We start from the raw sequence: 20,208 nt of genomic DNA on the forward strand, positions 1-20,208 counted from the left end.
TTGAGGAGTGGTGAAGTACAAATGACACTGCTTTAGTGGAATATGGGTGCAAATGAATAGAGCGCGTTTGATGAATTGCTAGTATAACATTAGTTTATTAAGTATGAACAAAATTTATGTTCATTTAATAAACAAACGAATATGAATCGGGGTGTGTTTGGTTCATTTATATTCATGAATAAGTTCCTTTGAAAATTCGTTTATCGAGTCATTTATGACCTTCTATATGAGGTTCTCTTTTTTCTTTTTCTTTTATATTTTAAATATTGGTGAAGATAAGGATTAAATTGAACACATAATAAACTTTAAAGTTCAAACTATGAAGTTCAAGGACTAGTGGTGTAATTTCACCAGTTTGATAAAGGAACGTTAGAAAATGTTAATGAATATTTAACGAGCATGTTTATAAACGCTAAATGAAATGAATACAAATATCTTAAAAAATAAACAATTAAATAAAATATTTCGTTGGTTACTCGAGGAATACAAACTGCTTAGACTCCTGAACCTGTCAAAGTGTACGCCGGCCTCTCTAATTTCCCTAAACTACATTCCACAAAGGGCCATACCAGATAAAGTTGATTGAGACCACTTACTGGATTTAGCCACTCGCCCAACTCACGTAAAAAAAAAATATTTAAATTTTATGAGAATTTAAAATTTTCAAGACGATGAGTATCCTTCCTTCTATTCATCCCTACTCCCGTATGTACGTCGGTAGGCATTGGAAAAAGTTAGCATTGAATGTGGTGTGGGATCATCACATGGGATGGCTTTGGCTTTGTTCATTTTAGGACACACATGTGGTAACACTCGGTAATGATAGCGTGTGTGTGACATTCCTTACTTAGAAGTACTGATTCCATTATTGTTACCGAACAGGAATATTTGTGATGGAAAATGTTTTGAATTCTATAAACGATTTTTTAGGGTAAATTACAAATTTGATAACTGAACTTTCATACGATTCCTATTTTGCTCACCATACTTTTAAAATTTTCAATTTGTTCACTCAACTTTTAAATTGCTCTTGTTTTGGTCACTCAACCGTTAAATAGCTAACGGTGTTATGACATGGCAATCTCTACAAAAACGACGTCGTTTTATATCCTACAAAAAATAAGGGCAAATTACAAATTTGATAACTGAACTTTCATATAATTCTTATTTTACTCATTGTACTTTCAAAATTTTCAATTTGCTCACTCAACTATATATTGAGTTTTTTTGTCACTATGCGGGGTTAGACGAACGACAGACCAGCAGAGGCAGCGACAGTGAAAGGGAAAATCGACTGGATTTTTGGTCGGAAAAAGGAGAGGAAATCAACAGTGGCGGCGATGAGACGAGCAGGCGGTCGGGGTGTTCGTAAATCAATGAAAACCGATGGGAAGCTTTGGTTTCCCGACGAACATTCGACTATTTCTCTACGACAAACGACGGGGAGCCTTGACGATCGACCACCAGGGTTTTGATCTCGGTGGCCTGACACATACACCGGTATTGGCGGTGACGGTCACCATTCAACGACGAATGAGATCAACGGTGAGTCATCTAACGATTTCCTATGATTTTACAATGAACAATGAGCTTTCATCAACAGTGAAGGGCAGGGGTTTGATCGGGAGGCATCGCCAGTGCTGTTGGCGGTGGTGATGCAAGCCACTACTGACTGGAGATGGGTTCGACGGTGAAGGCAACGGTGGACGATCGTTGACGATTAGAAGTTTAACGAAAAAATGAGCAAAATTGAAAATTTTGAAAGTACGGTAAAATAGGAATTATATGAAAGTTTAGTTATCAAATTTGTAATTTACCCTTATTATTATTATGTGGAAATCCGATGTGGCATGTTTAATATTAAAATATTCTACGTCAACGATCTGTTAGTGATAAAACGGTGGAGCGACCAAAAAAGTTCAGTCCATAAAGTTGAGTGAAAAAATTGAAAATTTTGAAAGTATGGTGAGTAAAATAGAAATCATACGTAAGTTCAATTTTTTGTTTGTCCATAAGCTATTTGTAATTGACCTGATTTTTTATTTAATTTTGGCTTAATACCAATAAGTGCCCAAACTATACCTCTTTTCTCAAATAGGTGCCTAAACAAATTTTTGACTCATCCAGGTGCCTAATGTTACAAATGTTATCTATTTAGATGTTCGAGCCGTCAACGACATTAATTCATCCATTAAGTGACACGTGTCACAACCTGATAATTTTAAAATTTTTTATTTAAAATTAAAAATTAAATTATATATATATATTAAAAAGGAAACACAAATTTTGAAATAAACCCAAAACTTTGAAAACCTTCATTTCAACCCCTAAACCCACGCCAACCACCGTCTTTTACAGTCGACGAAGCTCCACCCAACCCCCCTCCCCCCGATGACCAAAACCCCATGAAATTGTGATCGATCGACGACGAATCAACGTTTTATACCCCACGAACCCTAGGATGAAAATTGTGATCCCATGCGATTCCGATGACCAATCAACAGAAACTACGATGACGTATGAGTAGGAGGAAGGTAGGGACTATGTCGACGGCGGTGGTCTTGGCCAAAAAAGGCGACGACGGCGAATTAAGGTGGAGAACAGGTGTTGAGCTTGTTCCGATCGTTTGTGAGAGTTCGAAAAATTTCAAGATCACCAGGAATGCCTTGGAAACTGCATATGAAAAGGCAAAAGAAGCTAACCTGAGAGTCAAGGGTTTACTCATAACCAATCCATCGAATCCCCTGGGCACCATCTTGGATCGAGAGACGCTGAAGAGTATTGTGAAGTTCATAAATGAAAAGAACATACACTTGATCGGTGATGAGATATATGCTGCCACAGTTTTCATGGAACCCGAATTCGTTAGTATTTCCGAGATCATCGAGGAAGTAGAGTGTAATTGTGATCTCATCCACATTGTCTATAGTCTTTCCAAAGACATGGGGTTCCCTGGTTTCAGAGTCGGAATTGTGTACTCGTACAACGATGCAGTGGTGAGCTGTGCCCGGAAAATGTCCAGCTTCGGTCTGGTTTCCTCACAAACGCAGCATTTAATTGCATCGATGCTGTTCGACGACGATTTTGTAGATAGTTTTATTGTGGAAAGCAAAGAGCAGTTATTCAAAAGGCACAAGTATTTCACTTGGAGTCTTTCTCAAGTTGGTATTGGTTCTTTGAAGAGCAATGCAGGGCTGTTCATATGGATGGATATGCGTAAACTCTTGAAAGAGAAGACGTTCGAAGCCGAAATGGATCTGTGGCGGGTGATAATCAACAAAGTAAAGCTCAACGTTTCCCCCGGTTCTTCTTTCCATTGCAATGAGCCAGGTTGGTTCAGGGTATGCTTTGCTAACATGGATGATCACACCATGGAAGTTGCTTTGTTGAGAATCAGAACCTTCATGTTTAGGCAGAATGAGGCCATGGTTCCTCGTAAACTATGCACACAAAGCAGCCTTAAACTCAGCTTCTCTCGAAGAAGGGACGATTTCATGTCACCGAGCATCATGTCACCTCATTCTCCCTTACCTCAATCGCCACTCGTCCGAGCCAGGACTTAAGCTGCATCAACTCAGACTTTTCACCATATTATACAGTATCTAAATGAAACCCTTCAATAATTGTATATTTTTAGGGTCTTTCCCCGCATGCAAAAAATGCAATATTGTGTGGGGGGGAAGCTCAACACTGGTGGGCACTGCTCATGCACATATATACTATTCTTGCTTTTCTTTTGTTTATATGAAATACTAAGAAAAAGATAAATGCAGAATTGTAAATTTGTAAGGGTGACCGATTCAATAAAGGATTATACTTGAAAAGGATTATGCTTGAAAAGTGAGATAACATGTTTACATGTACTGTTTCAAATGCAACGTACAATATATTCTCACCATTGTCCCCAAAGAACTGCCTGCAAACTTCCCTGGGGCTCCCTTCATACTCGAAAACTCTCGAGTAAAAGTAGGCTGATAATCATATCTGGAAAATATAAAAAGGTAATGATGCAAGTCATCAACTTTTCAGGATGAAAGAGCAGCACTGAATGCATTTAACATCATAGATATTCGGCTTGAGGGAAAAAGGGATAAATTGTCACACAAGCGTGAGTTTGTGCACGGAGTAATGCCTTGATACAATGCTGTGCTGATCGATCAACATGCTCAACTCGTGCCGTGCGGTCATACATCTGTCATGGTAAAATGTGTACTTATAGAGCTTGAAAGGAAAAATTACTAATGGTCATGCATCCGGAATATAGTGCACACCAGGAAGGTTACCACCTATTGCATCTGGGAATCTGATAAATTTATCAAGAAATCAGTGACTGCTTTTTCGTCTTTATTATTTCACCAGTTCTTGTGTGGAATCTAGGACAATTAAATCGGAGGCCGACGCAAACTGATGAGGATATCTTGACGCTGTAGCCTGTACATCCTGTAGCAATTATAAGATATCCATACTTGATCAATTTGCCTGAATTTGTAGTTAAGGTTTGCTTTTCTGTATCGATACTCCTAACTGGATCCTCGTAAGTCATAAATCATCTAATCAGACAAGAGAAGCAGGCTAGAAGGTTAGAACAAGCTAGTATCTGCTTCTCAGCTCATGAAGTTGAAGGTCACGAAAGATAAATACCATGTTCGACAAACGATCACGAGTCTATCAGATGCAAGAAAAAAACGAATAACCCAGATTCCATCAAGTTATACAAACATGAAATTGTTAACCAGACTGGAAAGCGGAAAAGAAGAAAACTTTGATTCGGAGAAACTAACTTTCGGTTGCCATTAGAAAAAGAAGAGGAAACGACAAAGTTTCTGGTGAAGCTTCTGAATCGGACAGACGAAGGGGGAGGACGAGTCAGAGAATAAGAGTGAGGGCACCAGAGAGCGAGCTCGATAAAACTTGCCATTGCTTTTCGAGCTGTGAAAAAGAATGAAAGGGAGAACTACTTAGAAAAACTGAAATTTGATATAAAGGATCAGCAATTGCAGTAATAGCAGCGGGTTTAAGTGAAGAGTGGACCTGGGGACATGTTATTTGAAGGTGTTTTCGTAGTGAAAAGTGCAATATGACTTATCATACTTGTTTGTATTTAGCAAAGCTTTTAGCAGTCGTTAAAGAACAAATCTTTCTGGTTCTTTTAGAAAATTAAAGGGTTGAAACAAGTGAATACTAAAGTTAAAAGGAAACCCAGATTCAATACATTCCACTGTATGTTCAAACTATATCTAACATCCTCCATCGGGCAAACTGTCTCAGGTTTGTTTTCTATGTTCATATGGTTCCCACTGTGAGACAGGGTAACTGGAACTCAGAGCACAAAAAAACAGATTGCCTTAGACAATTCTCCTTTGGAGGCATTCTTTAAGTGATTTGAAGGCACAATTTTTTTCAGTTCCCAATCCAAATCCCCCTTATAACTTGTCTATTTAAAGGAGAATTCGAAGAAGGAATCCAAACCTTCAAGAAAATATGCTTCAAAGCTAAAACAAAGCTCAGGAAGTGAGAAACTTTCAGTTGAATACAAAATGTTATATAGAGTATGAGTATTTACATTTGCCTCAAAGCTTCTGTACTCAAATCAAACAACAGTTGACATATAAACAAGGGCCAAAACTAAAAAATAAAACAAACTCTACACAAAGGGAATGCTTGCTTCACCACAACCATAGTGCCTGAAGTCTGTGTTAAATTAAAAGAACCCTTTTAGGCCCTGCTCGGAGCAAAAGATCAACTCACAAAAATGGCTTACAATTGACATAGTTACACGACCGGTGCAGATGATTTGGCGCCTTGGTCCAACACATCAAGAATCTCAGTTCTGCTTCTTACCAGCCTATGGAACACTTCCCTGATCAGCATCTGCAAAGGCACCAATCCTTCTTCCATTCGCCGACAAACCTCGGCGAGTTCGGCTACTTGTTTAGACACTTCCTCCACTTTATCTTTCTCTCCAGGGTACTGAAACGAATCGGTAAACTCTATCAAACTAAGCCCAAGCTTCTCCATTTTCTGTATCTCGAATAACAAACCAGCCATCCCTTTCTTCTCTTTCTTCTTCCACTCATCACCAATTTTTTCAAGTAAACCGGTCAGAGTATGGGTCCAATTCACGTTTTAGGAATGGGAAGATGAGTTGTCAAACCATTCCTCTCTTGACAAGGAATCGCAGCAATCAATACCCACATGACAAAAACCATAATCAAGTTCATTATAAAAACAAGGAGGGCAAACCGGAAGCCTCCGGTCCACGTGGAGGAACGACGTTCATAGTCATGGCATGAATCTGTTTGGCAGCAGACCAATTCTTAGCCACCTGCCAAGAAAGTGACTTGTAATGCCCAAAGGGCGCTTGATCTTTATTAGCACATCGGCGACCAAACGACCAATTCCTCTCCGTCGTTTTATGAGCGCTGCCTTCTTTATCGTCGAGGTGCATTGCTGAAATCAACGAAACCAACGCCTTCTTTGCTCTCCTCGATTGTCCTTCACCAAAGGGTTTTTGTTCCAAAGCCAAAACAGCAATCTCAGCCAGTTTTTGGCAATGCCTGACCAACTCCAAACCATTGGCGATCGCATTACAAATGTCTAAAGCCTTAATGACACGGTCGAGGAGTTCAGGGATCAAGCGGTCGAGAGGGGGTTTCGAGATCTGAGCCGCATCACGACCCGTCAAGAGAATAGCCTTGCATTCGGCTTCGCAGCCGAGGAAGACATCGAGGAGCTTGCGTATCCAGGAAATAGAGAGAAAGGCATCAAAGGGGGAGTCATCGGGGGCGGATAAGATCTCGGCGAAGCGATCGGATACTTGCTTCTGGAAGAGGTCAAGGTCCTCAATCTCTTGCTCGTGAGAACCATCCATGGCGTTGACCTGGTTCCGCCTGATGTTGATTCGTCCCAAGAAGGAGCTTTGGGTATCGGTTCCCGTCATTTGTGATGGAAGATTTTTGGGAAATTGAAAGAGGGGCGTGTTAGGGAAAGAAGAAGGAGGAGGGTTAGAGAGTTAAATAACGGGAGCGAAATTTATGGGAGTGGGATTGTCGGGGACGACGACCCGTTCTTTCCTTCCTTCTTTGGTAAGCTAACTTGGCACTCCTCAGGCTGTGTTTGGTTTGGTGATGTGAGATTCCATGGGAATTTTACATTCTCCCGTTTGGTTTACGATAATCTTACATTATTAATAGTAGATTTTTAGAGGTATATTATCGAGAATGTCATTACTTCCATTTCTTTAGGTATTGTTAGATTACCGGCGTTTTGAACTAAAATGCCTTTAAAAAATTTTATTTCAAAAATATTCTTATCATGTCATTGACTAATAAAAATTCTACGAAGGTTAAATTACAAATTTATCTTTAAACTATTTTAGATTTATAAAAAAAATCTATAATTAAAATTTTATATGAAATTTATGAGTTAAAATAAAATTTTACCCTTTCATTAAACTTTTTTATATTTTCAATTTTGTAAAAAAAATATATATAAATTTTATGAATTTAAATTTTTTAAAGAAAATATATAAATATTTTTCAACTTGTTAAAAAATAAATATATAATAAGGACAATTTAGTCAAATATACATTCCAATAATCTTTAATTCCTTTAACCACGATAATCTTAAATTCCTGCTAAACCAACCAAATACAAAATACAACATTCTCAGTAATCATATTCCCTGGTAATCTTTTATTCTCACTGATAATCTTACATTCTGTGAACCAAACGCACCCTCAGGGTTTTCTTTATTTTTGTTTTCCCCCATTTAGAATAATCCTATATTTTAAAATTATTATAAATATATATCATAAAATAATTCAATTGAAATTTTACAAATATATATTTTCTTTTAGAAGCCGGAAATTTTACTAAAATGATGAAATATAATCAAGCGATGATGTAAATGACCCCTAAAAGCTTCGTGCATCCGCCTCTAGTCCCACTAAGTCCATTGCTAGTTTGAATTTTAAAACTTCAATGCATTATTATGATTACTTAAACCACTTTTTACTATTCCTTATTTGAAAATCATCATAAAGTAAATTTAAATTATAAAATTTTCTTCCAAAAAATTACAGAATTTACCCTAAATTACTACTATTAAATTATTTTTAAGAATATAGTTTTTAAGATCATAATGAGATGACTTATAATATTATTAAAAATAAGTCACATCTTACATGTGCAGGAGAAAGTTATGTTAGTTATGGGTTGCCGTTAGAAAAGGAGGATACCTGTCAACTGTATCAGTTATTCACTCACTCCAATAATATTTTAATGTTCAAGGATAGAGCCTTTAACGGCTTGAATTATGTAGTGTTGTCGGCTTTTTAGAAGTTAGTGAAATCACTACTCCAATGAGGACCATTACCTTGACCAACACGCACCAAGGTCGGTTTAGAAACGTGATTTATCATGGAATCTTAGGCCCCCTTAATTATTGTTTATCTAAAATGATTTTTGGGCACCAAAGATATCGAGTTCAAATATTAAAAATATCATTGGTGTAAGTATTTAATATCGAATTGTTAGAAAATTATCTTTAAAAAAATATTACTTTGTACTTATTATAGATTAATAAAAAAATCTAAAATATTTTCAAGTTGAAAATATTTGAATAATAATTAATCTTAAATAAAATAATAGTTATAGCAATGTTCTCTAAAGATTATTAAATTTTTTAATAGTGTAATATAGTTACACGATAATATCTGATTAGAATTTTTTTAGTTATTAATAACACACACATACCTATAGACATAATTGCTTGAATCTCAAACTTATGAATAATGAATTCAAAAGTTATTGAACTTGAATGGCAATGAATAAAGCTTAAATTACTAAATCCTATTTTACATTTTTGTATTTTTAACATGATATATTAAGGGATGGACATAAATTGGGTCACTTTTGGTTTACTTAAAGACATCTCAAGTATTATATTCTTTCACTCTTTACTTGAATCGGGTTTAATGAGGCTTTATCGACTTAAATTTTGACTCGATTTTTTAAATAAAACTTGTCATCCAATTCGGATTTAAAGATGTTTTTTCGACATGAATTTTGACCTAATTTTTTGGAGGAAAAAGCTTGTATCTTACATCACACGGATATATAATTCAATTTTATTAGGTAAAGCAGAGTCCTAAAAAATATAGAGAAAGATATTATTACAATTATTCGTAAATAAATAAAGGATAATCATATTATCATCTCGAGCCGGGTTGAATATTTTTACTCTAAACTTGAATCTGACCTCTTAATTAAAAAAATCGACTTGAACCTAACTAAACCTAATTTCTTTTTTTAAGAAAAACTAACTTTATAAGATTATTTCAATAAAAAATTATCGAATTCAAATAAATGTCCATCATTAAATGCATTCATCAGGGCAAGAAATAGTAATAGTCCAACATGAATTAATGCCCAATCATAATGTAATTCAACATGGGCCTAAATCCAGCATTCAAGCTGCAAATGGGAGGCCATGAGAGTCCTATGAAGTCACGGCGCAACAGGCTGAGTTCTCTCTCCATGATCTCTTGGGCTTATGGTCCGAAGAGAATTTTTTTTTTATAAAAAAAGTATATCAAAATCCCGTCTTCCACATGAAGCGTCGAGTGTAGGAAACCATGGCCAAATGTGCAGCTGAGTTGCCCCCATGCTACCTGCCCAGCAAGCGTCCCGTGATCAGCACAACCACCGTATATGAAAAGCAGTTGGCACAGGGAATACTTGGCACCATCTCGCATGGCTGATGTTAAAAGATACCACATGTTAAGGCCGGATGGATCACTTCAGTTTCCACTTTTCAAAAATCTCCTTTCATTTCACGGATTTCGACCCACCAAACTTGGGTCATATCAAACAAACCAAACCTCTCCTTCCCTGAGTTTCACCAAAAAAAAAAACATTTTTTTGCTGTGCAGAGAAACATTACAACTACTAAAAAAAACCCAAAATTGCCAACAATGATTCTCCAGATATAAACAAACCTAGTCTGAGTTTCTTTTTTTTTTACGTTAATAACTTGGTTTCAAGGTTAGCAGGTGAAGAAGAGAAAGAAGATAAAGAACAAACATAAAAATGAAGGAGATTGGGAGTACAAAGCAGTCAAGCTCCGAGGGAAGCAGTGTGAAGGGAGTACTGACTCATGGAGGAAAATATGTACACTACAATGTGTACGGTAACCTGTTTGAGGTGTCCAGTAAGTACGTGCCTCCTATTCGTCCTATCGGTCGAGGTGCTAATGGTATTGTTTGGTAAGTCTATTCTAATGCTGTTGTTGAAATATTTGATGGGTTCTTTCTTCTATCTGGTGTTGTTTCGAATTGTTGTTTATCTTTCCTGGTTGATTCTTTTGTTTTCTGGGTATGTTTCTGTTGTTTTCTCCAGTGCTGCTGTTAATTCAGAGACGCGTCAAGAGGTTGCTATCAAGAAGATTGGTAATGCATTTGATAACATTGTGGATTCCAAAAGGACTTTGAGGGAGATCAAGCTTCTTCGTCACATGAACCACGAAAATGTAAGCCACGCCTCTTTATAATTATTTACAAAATATGCAACTACGGCTGTAAATTAACTAATCTTAAATGAATAAGATCATGTTCATTTGTTTATTTTTTAACAGGTTAATACTCAATTAATATTTGTTTAAAATTTTAATATTAGGTTCATGTTTGTTTATTTATCTTTAGAGGTTTTCGTGTTCGATTTGTTTAATATTTACAAACATATTCGCTTAAGGTTCATCACATGTTCATTTAATCGTATGCGAACATGTTTGTTGCACATCCTCTTATTATCCTTTTGTTTATAAGTGAAAAAATAATGAAATTACATCATTAATCCTTAAGTTTCTTGGGCTTCACAGTTTGAACGCCAATGCACCTTGTATTCAATTTAATCCCAAAGTTCATAATATTTAAAATGTAAAAAAAAGAACCGGATAAACGAGATTATGAACAAGTTGATAAATGAGCTTATAAACGAGATTGTTTGTGAACATAAACGAATCGAACACGTCTATGTTCTTGTTTGGTTATTAAATGAACATAAAAAAATTCATACACATTTATTTAACTTAATAAACGAACATAAATGAAAGTTGTATGAACAGTTCATTGAACTCTTGTTCATTTACACCCTTGATCCTACATGCAACCGTAGGATTTAGTTATCAGGTTTAACCAGGCATTTGCCATACAGTGTTCAATGTTCCAACGCCCTTTCTGTACCATTTCCTATATTAATGAGTATCTGATCTTGTGCTTCCACTTCTCTTTTTGCAGGTCATTACCATCAAGGATGTCATCCGACCACCGAAGAAGGAGACCTTCAACGATGTTTACATCGTTTACGAATTGATGGACACCGATCTTCATCACACAATCCGATCCGATCAACCATTGAGAGATGATCATTGTCAGGTTTGGAGAAAAGATGCTATGGGGACTGGACATTTATGTTACTGACTTAACTTACTTTTCACCAAATATTGCATATGACATGAATCTGATAATGAAACCTTCTGTAGTACATTTTATATCAGCTGTTACGAGGGCTGAAGTATGTACATTCTGCCAACGTTTTGCACCGTGACCTTAAGCCAAGCAGTCTTCTTTTGAATGCGAATTGCGACCTTAAGATCGCGGACTTCGGATTGGCGAGGACCACGTCTGAAACAGATTTCATGACCGAGTACGTCGTCACTAGATTGTACCGGGCGCCGGAGTTGCTCCTTAATTGCTCGGAATACACTGCTGCAATTGATATGTGGTCTGTTGGTTGCATATTTGGAGAAATTATGACCAGAGAGCCCCTGTTTCCTGGCAAAGATTATGTTCATCAGCTGAGACTCATCACTGAGGTACTCAATTATTCTACCTACGGTCTGCCATTCTAGACATAAATCAGTTTCTTCATTTCTTAACGTTGAACATTCTTTTAATGTGTACAAAAGTTGATCGGTTCACCGGACGAAACCAGTCTCGGATTTCTCCGAAGCAACAACGCCCGAAGGTACTTCAGACAGCTCCCACAGTGCAGGAAGCAACAGTTTTCAGTTAGGTTCCCAAACATGTCTGCTGCAGCTGTTGATCTGCTAGAAAGAATGCTCGTCTTTGACCCCAACAAACGAATTACAGGTACAAGCCAAGAAACTAGAATCTGTTCGGTCCCCCCATAACTGAGATTAACTATTTTCTTGCATCTGTGCAGTTGAGGAGGCCCTTTGTCACCCATACTTGGCATCTCTTCACGATACCAACGACGAGCCGGTCTGTCCTCGACCGTTCAGTTTCGATTTCGAGCAACCATCGTGCACCGAAGATCACATCAAAGAGCTTATTTGGAGGGAGTCTGTGGAATTCAATCCAGATCCAGCTCATTAAGAGATTCTCCTATGGGATGTTTATGTAAATTGTAGCGGGAATCGACTTCGTTCCCTGGAATTCCCTATATATATGATGTTGTTCACCATTCAACGGAGTTTATATGAATTAGGTTAATATCGTTTAATTTTGCTTCATTTTCACCTGAAGTGAAAAAAAATATATAATCTAAGACGAGATGAAACATAACTTGTTTGTGAGACGAATGAGTCTGTCTCTCGTCTTTTTGTATAAACGAATAATTTTTAATTTTAAGCGTCATTGTTGCTCTTGTAATAGACAAAATTTATCAATTTCACCCATTTCGTATTAATTTTACCATTGAAGTTGTTTAATTGCATCAATTTGTACCTTTTAACCGTTTTGACTAACGAAACCGTTAGTTTATTTACGTGGACGCCATCTGTTTCCACATCAACCAAATTACTGATATGGTTCCATAATGATGTGGTATTTATTAAAAAATAAATATTAAAATATTTTAAATATTTCCTAAAATATTTAAAATGTCCCATCTTGGTGGCCTCCATTGCAAGCGACGGTACCAGCGTCGAACGGTCTACAGCCAGAAGAACGATGAGAAACGTTGATGTCAAAGGAAACGAAAAGATCAAATAAATGAACATATCTGCATTAAAAACTCAACTCAAATCCAAATCTTCTGTACCAAATTAGAAGATCAAGAATGAAACTTTTTTTAATACAGAGGATGGAAACAAAACAACACCGGTTGTTTAACACAGTAACCATATATTGCTGCTGTAAAATATCATCTGCATGCAAAGCAGTGGTACACTCAATAGGAGGAGCTTGGAAAATCACCACACCAGGAGGAAACGACCACGCCAAATGAGCGAGAATATCAGCAACTCTATTACACTCTCTCGAAATATGACGAAATGAGACACACCAATCACGATGAAGAACGAACCTTTGGTTCCAAAGGAAACGAAAAGATTAACATTATTGTAGTAAAGCACAAGAAACAGAAATTGAACCCATTAAAACTACCACAAAAACAAACAAAACCTATAAATTAGATATCTATAAGAAAACGAGAACAAAATTTCAGTTGAAGATCATAAATATTAAAAAAAATCATAGAAGGAATAAACCTTACTGAGATTCAATCAATGAAACAAAACAAGCAAGTATAAATGAGATCTAAGCGGCTGCGAATGGAACCGGCTTCTGTTTCCATTATGCAATATCAGAAAATAATCCCTCAAGTTGCCGTGGGAGTTAAATTAAAGCTCGGAAAAAGTGGCTGATATATCATGTATAATGTTTTACCTAAATGCCAGTTTACTCCTACTGTTAAGCCATCCCCTTTACAAGCATGTTCGACGTTGAATTTCACATTTTGACCCATGCTTCTCACGAGAAGATAGAAGAAATGCATAACTTCCTGCGAATACATTTCTAAATCGAGCAGTGGAATTGTGATACGTGAAAAAACTTATAAAGCAAAGGGATGTAACCTTTTTCCCATTAAACGGGTTGAAGAAAGAACAGTCCTCGATGTAGCAGTCTTCTGATAGGAAACCCCCAAGTTTTTTAGGATTTTTCTCATTGATGCACTCGTAGAAAAGCTTGATGGTATCAGCTGCAAAAGGTTGACCCGAAATTGAGTCACTATCAATGTTTGCCGATGACATGATCGAAGAGACTCTGCGGTTGTCGGTAAATTTATTTTTTTCCCGCCTTTTAATGGCCACCCATGCAGCTTCTGCTTCATCCTCTTTTGCTCAAGTTGGCGTGAAGCTTTAAAAGGCAAGATAAAGGCCAAGGTCTGCCATTGCCCCGGGAAATGTATTCTGCCTCAGGGCTTGGGAAGAGAAATTGACAGCAATAGCCATGGCCTAACAAAATAAGTTTTGGAAAGTGATTTTCAGGTATTGAAAGCATGTAATTAAAATAGGATTCATGGCTTATGACATGGTAGAGCAAGGAATAAAGTAAAAAGTTTACCTTTGACACCAAGAAAAGGCTCTCTTTCATTACCTTCGAATTGAATCAAGGAATCTCCATTGGGAAGCTGGAAAGAGGTGTTAAAGAAGGAAGGGTTGCCAGTGTCCCTGGACCCAATTACCTTATCAATGCATTGAAACAATCCTTCTTCTCCACCGTCTTTTCTTCTGTGTATTAAGTTCTTAGAATTTTAGTTAAATTGCCAGTTTTGATTCAACTTGCCAAAATCCAAAGTTCATCACATCAAATTCCCTGACAGATAAGGAAGACGGACTATAACTTAGAACATCAAAGCACCTATATTCTCAGTTCCAAAAGCAATGATAACGATTCCCTTTCAATAATCATAAATCCAATGAAAAAGTGAATCGTGTTCAATTGTCTTTGAAGTTTGCATATGTTTGTGTAAACAGCTCCAAAAATATTTCTTTACGTTTAGGGTGCAACATGTCATCAGCGAAAAAGTAATGCGTGAATCCTCTTACTTGAATCCAACTAGGACCAGGTTCCTTGCAAAGTAGTTTTTCCTTCATTTCTCTTCTCAATTTTCTGACAGCAGTCCACATACCAGCCGAAGCACAGAGATTTGAAAGAAGAATTAGGCAGATTTGTTACCAGGCTGCAGCTCAAGAAGTTTGCCCGCTGCAACTCTTCCAGTATCAAAGTTTCCATGGAGGCAGCATGCAGATAGCAGAATCTGCCATATAAGAGCATCTGGTTCGATAGGCATTTCATCTATCGTACTCTTTGCATCTTCCAGGAGACCTACCCGGCCAAGCAGATCGACCATGCAAGCACAGTGTTCTAAATGTGGGGTTAGACTATGATACTCGACCATAGAGTTCATATAGCTCTGTGCTTCTTGCAGTAGCCCTGCATAGGAGCATGAAGTAAGAAGTCCAAGATAAGTTATCTCATCTGGTTCAATTCTACATACGATCATTCTATCATAAAGCTCGAAAGCCTCATTATAACAACCATGTTGAGCATATCCCGTTATCATTGCATTCCATGCAGCCAAGTTCGATAAATAACTAAAAGTCATCTCTGCATTAACAATATTTCCACACTGGCAATAAAGGTCAATAACAGCAGTCTCTACATAGCAATCTTGATGGAATCCAGATTTAAGAGCCAGGGAGTGAATGTTTCTTCCGTGTTCCAGATCCGTCATAGCACTGCAAGCTTTAGGAACGATGCTGAAAGTATTGCAGTCTACTTCAAGTTTCAAACCCACCATGTTTTGGAAGAGATCTACACTATCAGCATGACAATCAGCATTAACCAAAGTACTCAACGTCGCATTAAGATGAATCACAGTCGTCTCATCGATATCGGCAAAAACTCTTCTCGACTCATCAAAGCAACCGCACTTCCCGTATGTTGTTATCAAGCTAGACACCACGTAATCGTCCAACATGAATCCACATTAAATCATACGGGAATGTATCTGCACAGCAAGGTGCAAAGAATTTGAGTCAGATGCCACTTCAAGGATACTAGCAATATTCACTTCTACATTAAGACCATGCATATTCATCGGTGAATATCCAGCAATTAGTGAATTCCAAGACCATATCATCAGTGAATATCCAGCAATCAGTGAATTCCAAGACCATATCATCAAAAATGCATCTCGCATCATCCAATTTCCCACACCTATTATACATAGAAATCAATGCATTGCCAACAAAAACCACTTTGAAATACCCTTCTTTCTGACAAACTGCTTGGATTTGCCTCCCTAAACATACCAAACCCTCAGCTGAAACAGCAGATAAGACATTGATCATTGTATATTCATTAACACCCAAACCTTTACAATGTAAGCGCTTAAAAATTCCAAAAGCCTCAAAACCATCAAAAGTTGCCCCTATTCTTTCAGTCCACGAGACAATATCTGGATCGGTAATTTCATCAAATATCTTAACGGCGTCCAACTTACTTCCACACAAAGAATACATGCACATAACAGCATTGTTTAAATGAATGGAACCGCCACATAAAAACCCATCTTTAAGCCAAACCCGTGGATCTGTTGAACCTCTTTTACATCAAACAAAGCACTGATCACAACTGTCAGGCAAATTTCATTCAATTCACAACCCAAATACCTCAGTTCCAAAAAAAACATGTTCACCTCAAATTCCCCATTCCAAAAATAACCACAAAGCATAGCCGTAAGAACAACATTATCAACACCCAGACACACCCTAAAACACTTCTCAGCCGAAACCAAGTTCCCACTTTTACCATAATTCTCAATGAGTCCACTAACCAAAAAAGCTCCATTTCCAAATCCCAATCTCAAACAAACCCCATGAACAATCTCATTTTGTTCTAAACTATCACACCCTTTAACTAAGCCACTCAATGATAACACGTCAGGCATCAAACCCAGATGCCTCAACTCATTAAACAGCTCGAGAACCGGCCTGGCTAGGCCAAACCGAGGCCGAGCGAAACCAGAGATGAGGGAGTTGAAAGAGGTTATATCGGGTTTAGGGGCGTCGAGAAAGAAGGAAAAGGCGCGTAAGAAGTCAGCATGTTTGGCGAAGTGGGAGATGAGAGTGGTGGAGAGAAAGGGTTGTAGAGAATGGCCTGATTTGATGAAATGAGAGTAGATTTGGACCGTAAGGAACGGATAGCGTGGAGAGATAGAAGCTTTGAGAGCTCGGGGATAGAGGTTTTGTGATATGAGGGCTTTGACGGAGGGTCCTTGGCGGGTGAGAGTCACCGTTAGCTTCTTCATGCATAATGGGGTATATCAATGGTGGAGTGGTGGACTTTCGTCGCTCTCCTTACGTAAGGTTTCGGGGTTTTATGAGAAGCTAACAAAAACTATGTTTTCTGCTTGGGTAAATGTAACTTTTGGTCCAAAATTTTGTATTTATGTGTAACGTGGTATCCGATTCTGTGCATTTTAAGTATCTAACATTTCTTTTAATTAATTATTTAGTTTTATTTATATTATAATTAAGTATATAATATATCTAAAATTATATTCATACTTATAATTTTAATCATTAAATTTTAATTTTGTAACACCTATTATCTATTTTATTAAATAATATTAAATTTTATTAGGTATTAGCCAATTAAAATTGAACATGAATAATTAAAAATAATAATTACCCAATTACACCAAATAATTAAATAAATATCTTATTGGATCAAGAGAAAAATTGGATACACGTTGTACATTAATATTAAAATTAGATCCATTTTTTTTAAATTTTAAAATTTTTAATCTATAAGCTTATCTCGATATACAATATTGTAGGAAAAATTGTTGCAGGATCATGGAATCAAAGGAACAAGGAATTATGGTGGTTAATGTGGGTGTGCATAAATACGGACGGATGCAAAATTTTATTTTAAGATGGTGAACTTTTAAAATAATTTGCGGAAGAAAAATTATAAAATGTTAAGAGGTAAAAATATGTTATTAACAAAAAATCTACAATATGATAATCTAAAATTGGGTAAACTACGTCAATGGTTATTAATGTTTGAATAAGTGTTTATTTTCACAAATCAATTACTAACGTTATCATTTGTTACAAAATGGTCACTCGACGTTAATAGTAACCTAGGTAACGAAACCTGATGTGGCACATTAATATGATTTTTGGACATTATTTTACCATTATTTTGACCTACCATTTTCTTCCATCTCCGCTCTCTCATCTTTATACTTTTTTTGTAACTCAAAATCCACCATTTTTTGATGAACAGGGGGCTTTCTTGCACAACAAGGAATGGAACTAATAAAAGCCAAGGGGTTCCTGGAGCTAAACAAAGAAGAAGCAGAGAGCGTTTCACGGCTCACTATTCACCCTCACAGAGTCGGCTTCTACGAAGATTTCGCCGTACGTGGCATCCGTGTAGATATAGTGGAGCCTAGCTTCGTTTCTTGCACCAAGGTCTTCTCGAAGCATGTACTCGACCAAAGAGCCATGGAACCCCTCCATTGAAAAGACATCAGGGTCATATGTATTCTCATTATGACAATATTGAGCTCCCTCTAGAAGGCTAAATATTATGCTGTCCTCTTGTCGAATTAAGGAGCACCTTACTCCCTCAAGGGTCAAGTTCTCGTCGTCGTTACGGATGGCAAAAAAAAAATTGATCTCGTCGAGAAAAATTAAAAATCGAATTGAATAGATTGAGTTCGGGGATAATAAACGGAGACGAAAAAAATTAAATTTTTTAAACGGAGACGGGGAAGGGTTTGGTAATCCCCGCCCCGATAAATATTAAAAATAATTATTATATATATATATATATATATAATATTAATAAATTTAAATTAAATTAAAAAATATATATACAAAGGAGATTAGGATTTAGGAGAACACATCTAGACCTACTCGTCACGTTCCCTGTGACTGCTCTTAAGTTTTGCTTCGCTGATCTTCACCTTCCCAGCTCCGCTGCTGGTGGCTTATAATTTTTTGTGTGTAATTGTAGCAATCGGAGGTCACAACTATTTGATGACAGTGGTGGTGTCGTTGACGTGACTTGAAAGTTGGAACTTTGGAAGAACGATTTCATTTATGAAAGTTGAAACATTATATTATTAGTCATTGTCATTATATTTGTCTATTTGAATTATTTTTTTTTTATATTTTGGATGCATTTGGTAGTGTTTGACGTTTCAAGTAAGTTTAGATCCGATAATGACATTATTTTTTAAATAACTCGTGTCATCGTGTGAAATTTAAACGGTAACAGAGATCCCCGCGGTGAAAAATAATCATCTAAGGTAAACGGTTAATTTTCACCGCGGTTATCCCCGCGGTGAAAATTACCCGTTTAAATAATTGTTTATGCTAAACGGAGATACCCGTTTCCCCGCAATTTTTCCCGATTACCCGATTGGGATCCCCATTTAAATCCTCGTGATTTTTTAAGCGGGGATGGGTACGAGTTTTTTTAAACGGAGACAGGGAGACCAATCTCCGGCCTAAAACTGCCCCGTTGTCATCCCTAGTCGTCGTTGATCTATAGAGATATTACCGAAACATTAAATCGACATAAACCTCCACCAAATGTCGAAACGAATTCAGCTACCACACCATGGAAACACAATTAGATGGAAAAATATTGAGAAAATAATGATTTGTATTAATTTGCATCTATGTTGTCCCCCTACTCTCCATTTTTTTTAAATTATTGGCATCTAATTTATGCATGGAAATGAATCTCAAATAATCCTCCATTTCTCGCTCTCTGCTTCTTCATTGTTTAGCTCCAGGAACCCTTTGGCTTTGTTTAGATCCACTCAATGTTTGTGCAAGAAAGCACCCCATTCATCCAAAAAATAGTGGATTTTGAGTTACAAAAAGTAGTATGTAGACGAGAGAGTGGAGATGAAAGAGAAGGGTAGGTCAAAATAATGGTCAAACAGTGTCAAAAAATTATATTAACGTCTCACATCAGTTTTTCGTCACATATAGTAACGGTTGTTAATGTCGAATGATCATTTTACAACAAACAATAACGTTAGTGAACGATTTGTGACTTTTCAAACATCAGTGATGAAAACGATCACTTATCCAAACATTAATTACTTATAATTTATATCATATTAAACTTTCCTTGATGGCATCAACTAGGGACTTATTATATATATATTCCTCTTTAACATGTGATTATGCCGTTTTTTGCATTCTCTACAACTATGAGAAGAAAAATATATACTTTGGCAAGTCCATTTGAACTTAAAGAGGAGACAGAAGAAGAAGAAATGAATGTCTTCTCTTTTGCATTCCAACTGTAGACACCCGTTTTTCCGTTTTTCTTTTCCGTTATTTTATTATTATTATTATCGTTA

General features: G+C 36.8%; 2 protein-coding genes and 2 pseudogenes across 2 annotated transcripts; 2 read left to right on the forward strand and 2 right to left on the reverse strand.

Annotated features, from left to right (window-relative positions):
• The first annotated feature begins 2,543 nt into the window (after window positions 1-2,543).
• Window positions 2,544-3,639, forward strand: LOC120173238 (1-aminocyclopropane-1-carboxylate synthase-like). Its single transcript, XM_039180461.1, has one exon. It carries the CDS (start codon window positions 2,544-2,546, stop codon window positions 3,561-3,563), a length of 1,020 nt encoding a protein of 339 aa, XP_039036392.1. The 3' UTR covers window positions 3,564-3,639.
• A 2,026-nt stretch (window positions 3,640-5,665) lies between these two features.
• On the reverse strand, window positions 5,666-7,092 carry LOC120173244 (annotated as a pseudogene).
• Window positions 7,093-9,921: 2,829 nt separating this feature from the next.
• LOC120173216 (mitogen-activated protein kinase 2-like) lies at window positions 9,922-12,486 on the forward strand. Its single transcript, XM_039180450.1, has 6 exons — window positions 9,922-10,268; window positions 10,402-10,531; window positions 11,298-11,435; window positions 11,543-11,875; window positions 11,969-12,152; window positions 12,226-12,486. The coding sequence occupies exons 1-6, from the start codon at window positions 10,093-10,095 to the stop codon at window positions 12,396-12,398; spliced, it is 1,134 nt and encodes a 377-aa protein (XP_039036381.1). The 5' UTR covers window positions 9,922-10,092; the 3' UTR covers window positions 12,399-12,486.
• A 2,220-nt stretch (window positions 12,487-14,706) lies between these two features.
• LOC120173239 lies at window positions 14,707-17,144 on the reverse strand (annotated as a pseudogene).
• Window positions 17,145-20,208: the final 3,064 nt, after the last annotated feature.

This window comes from Hibiscus syriacus, unplaced genomic scaffold (assembly GCF_006381635.1).
Source record: "Hibiscus syriacus cultivar Baekdansim isolate YM2019G1 unplaced genomic scaffold, ASM638163v2 tig00111942_pilon, whole genome shotgun sequence".
NCBI lineage: Eukaryota > Viridiplantae > Streptophyta > Magnoliopsida > Malvales > Malvaceae > Hibiscus > Hibiscus syriacus.

Bases quoted from the DNA above. Each gene is read 5' to 3' on its own strand.
- LOC120173238 (XM_039180461.1), top strand. From the start codon at position 2,544: ATGTCGACGGCGGTGGTCTTGGCCAAAAAAGGCGACGACGGCGAATTA.
- LOC120173216 (XM_039180450.1), top strand. From the start codon at position 10,093: ATGAAGGAGATTGGGAGTACAAAGCAGTCAAGCTCCGAGGGAAGCAGT. The intron at 10,269-10,401 runs GTAAGTCTATTC...TGTTTTCTCCAG, and splicing joins GGTGCTAATGGTATTGTTTG to TGCTGCTGTTAATTCAGAGA. The intron at 11,436-11,542 runs GTTTGGAGAAAA...AACCTTCTGTAG, and splicing joins TGAGAGATGATCATTGTCAG to TACATTTTATATCAGCTGTT.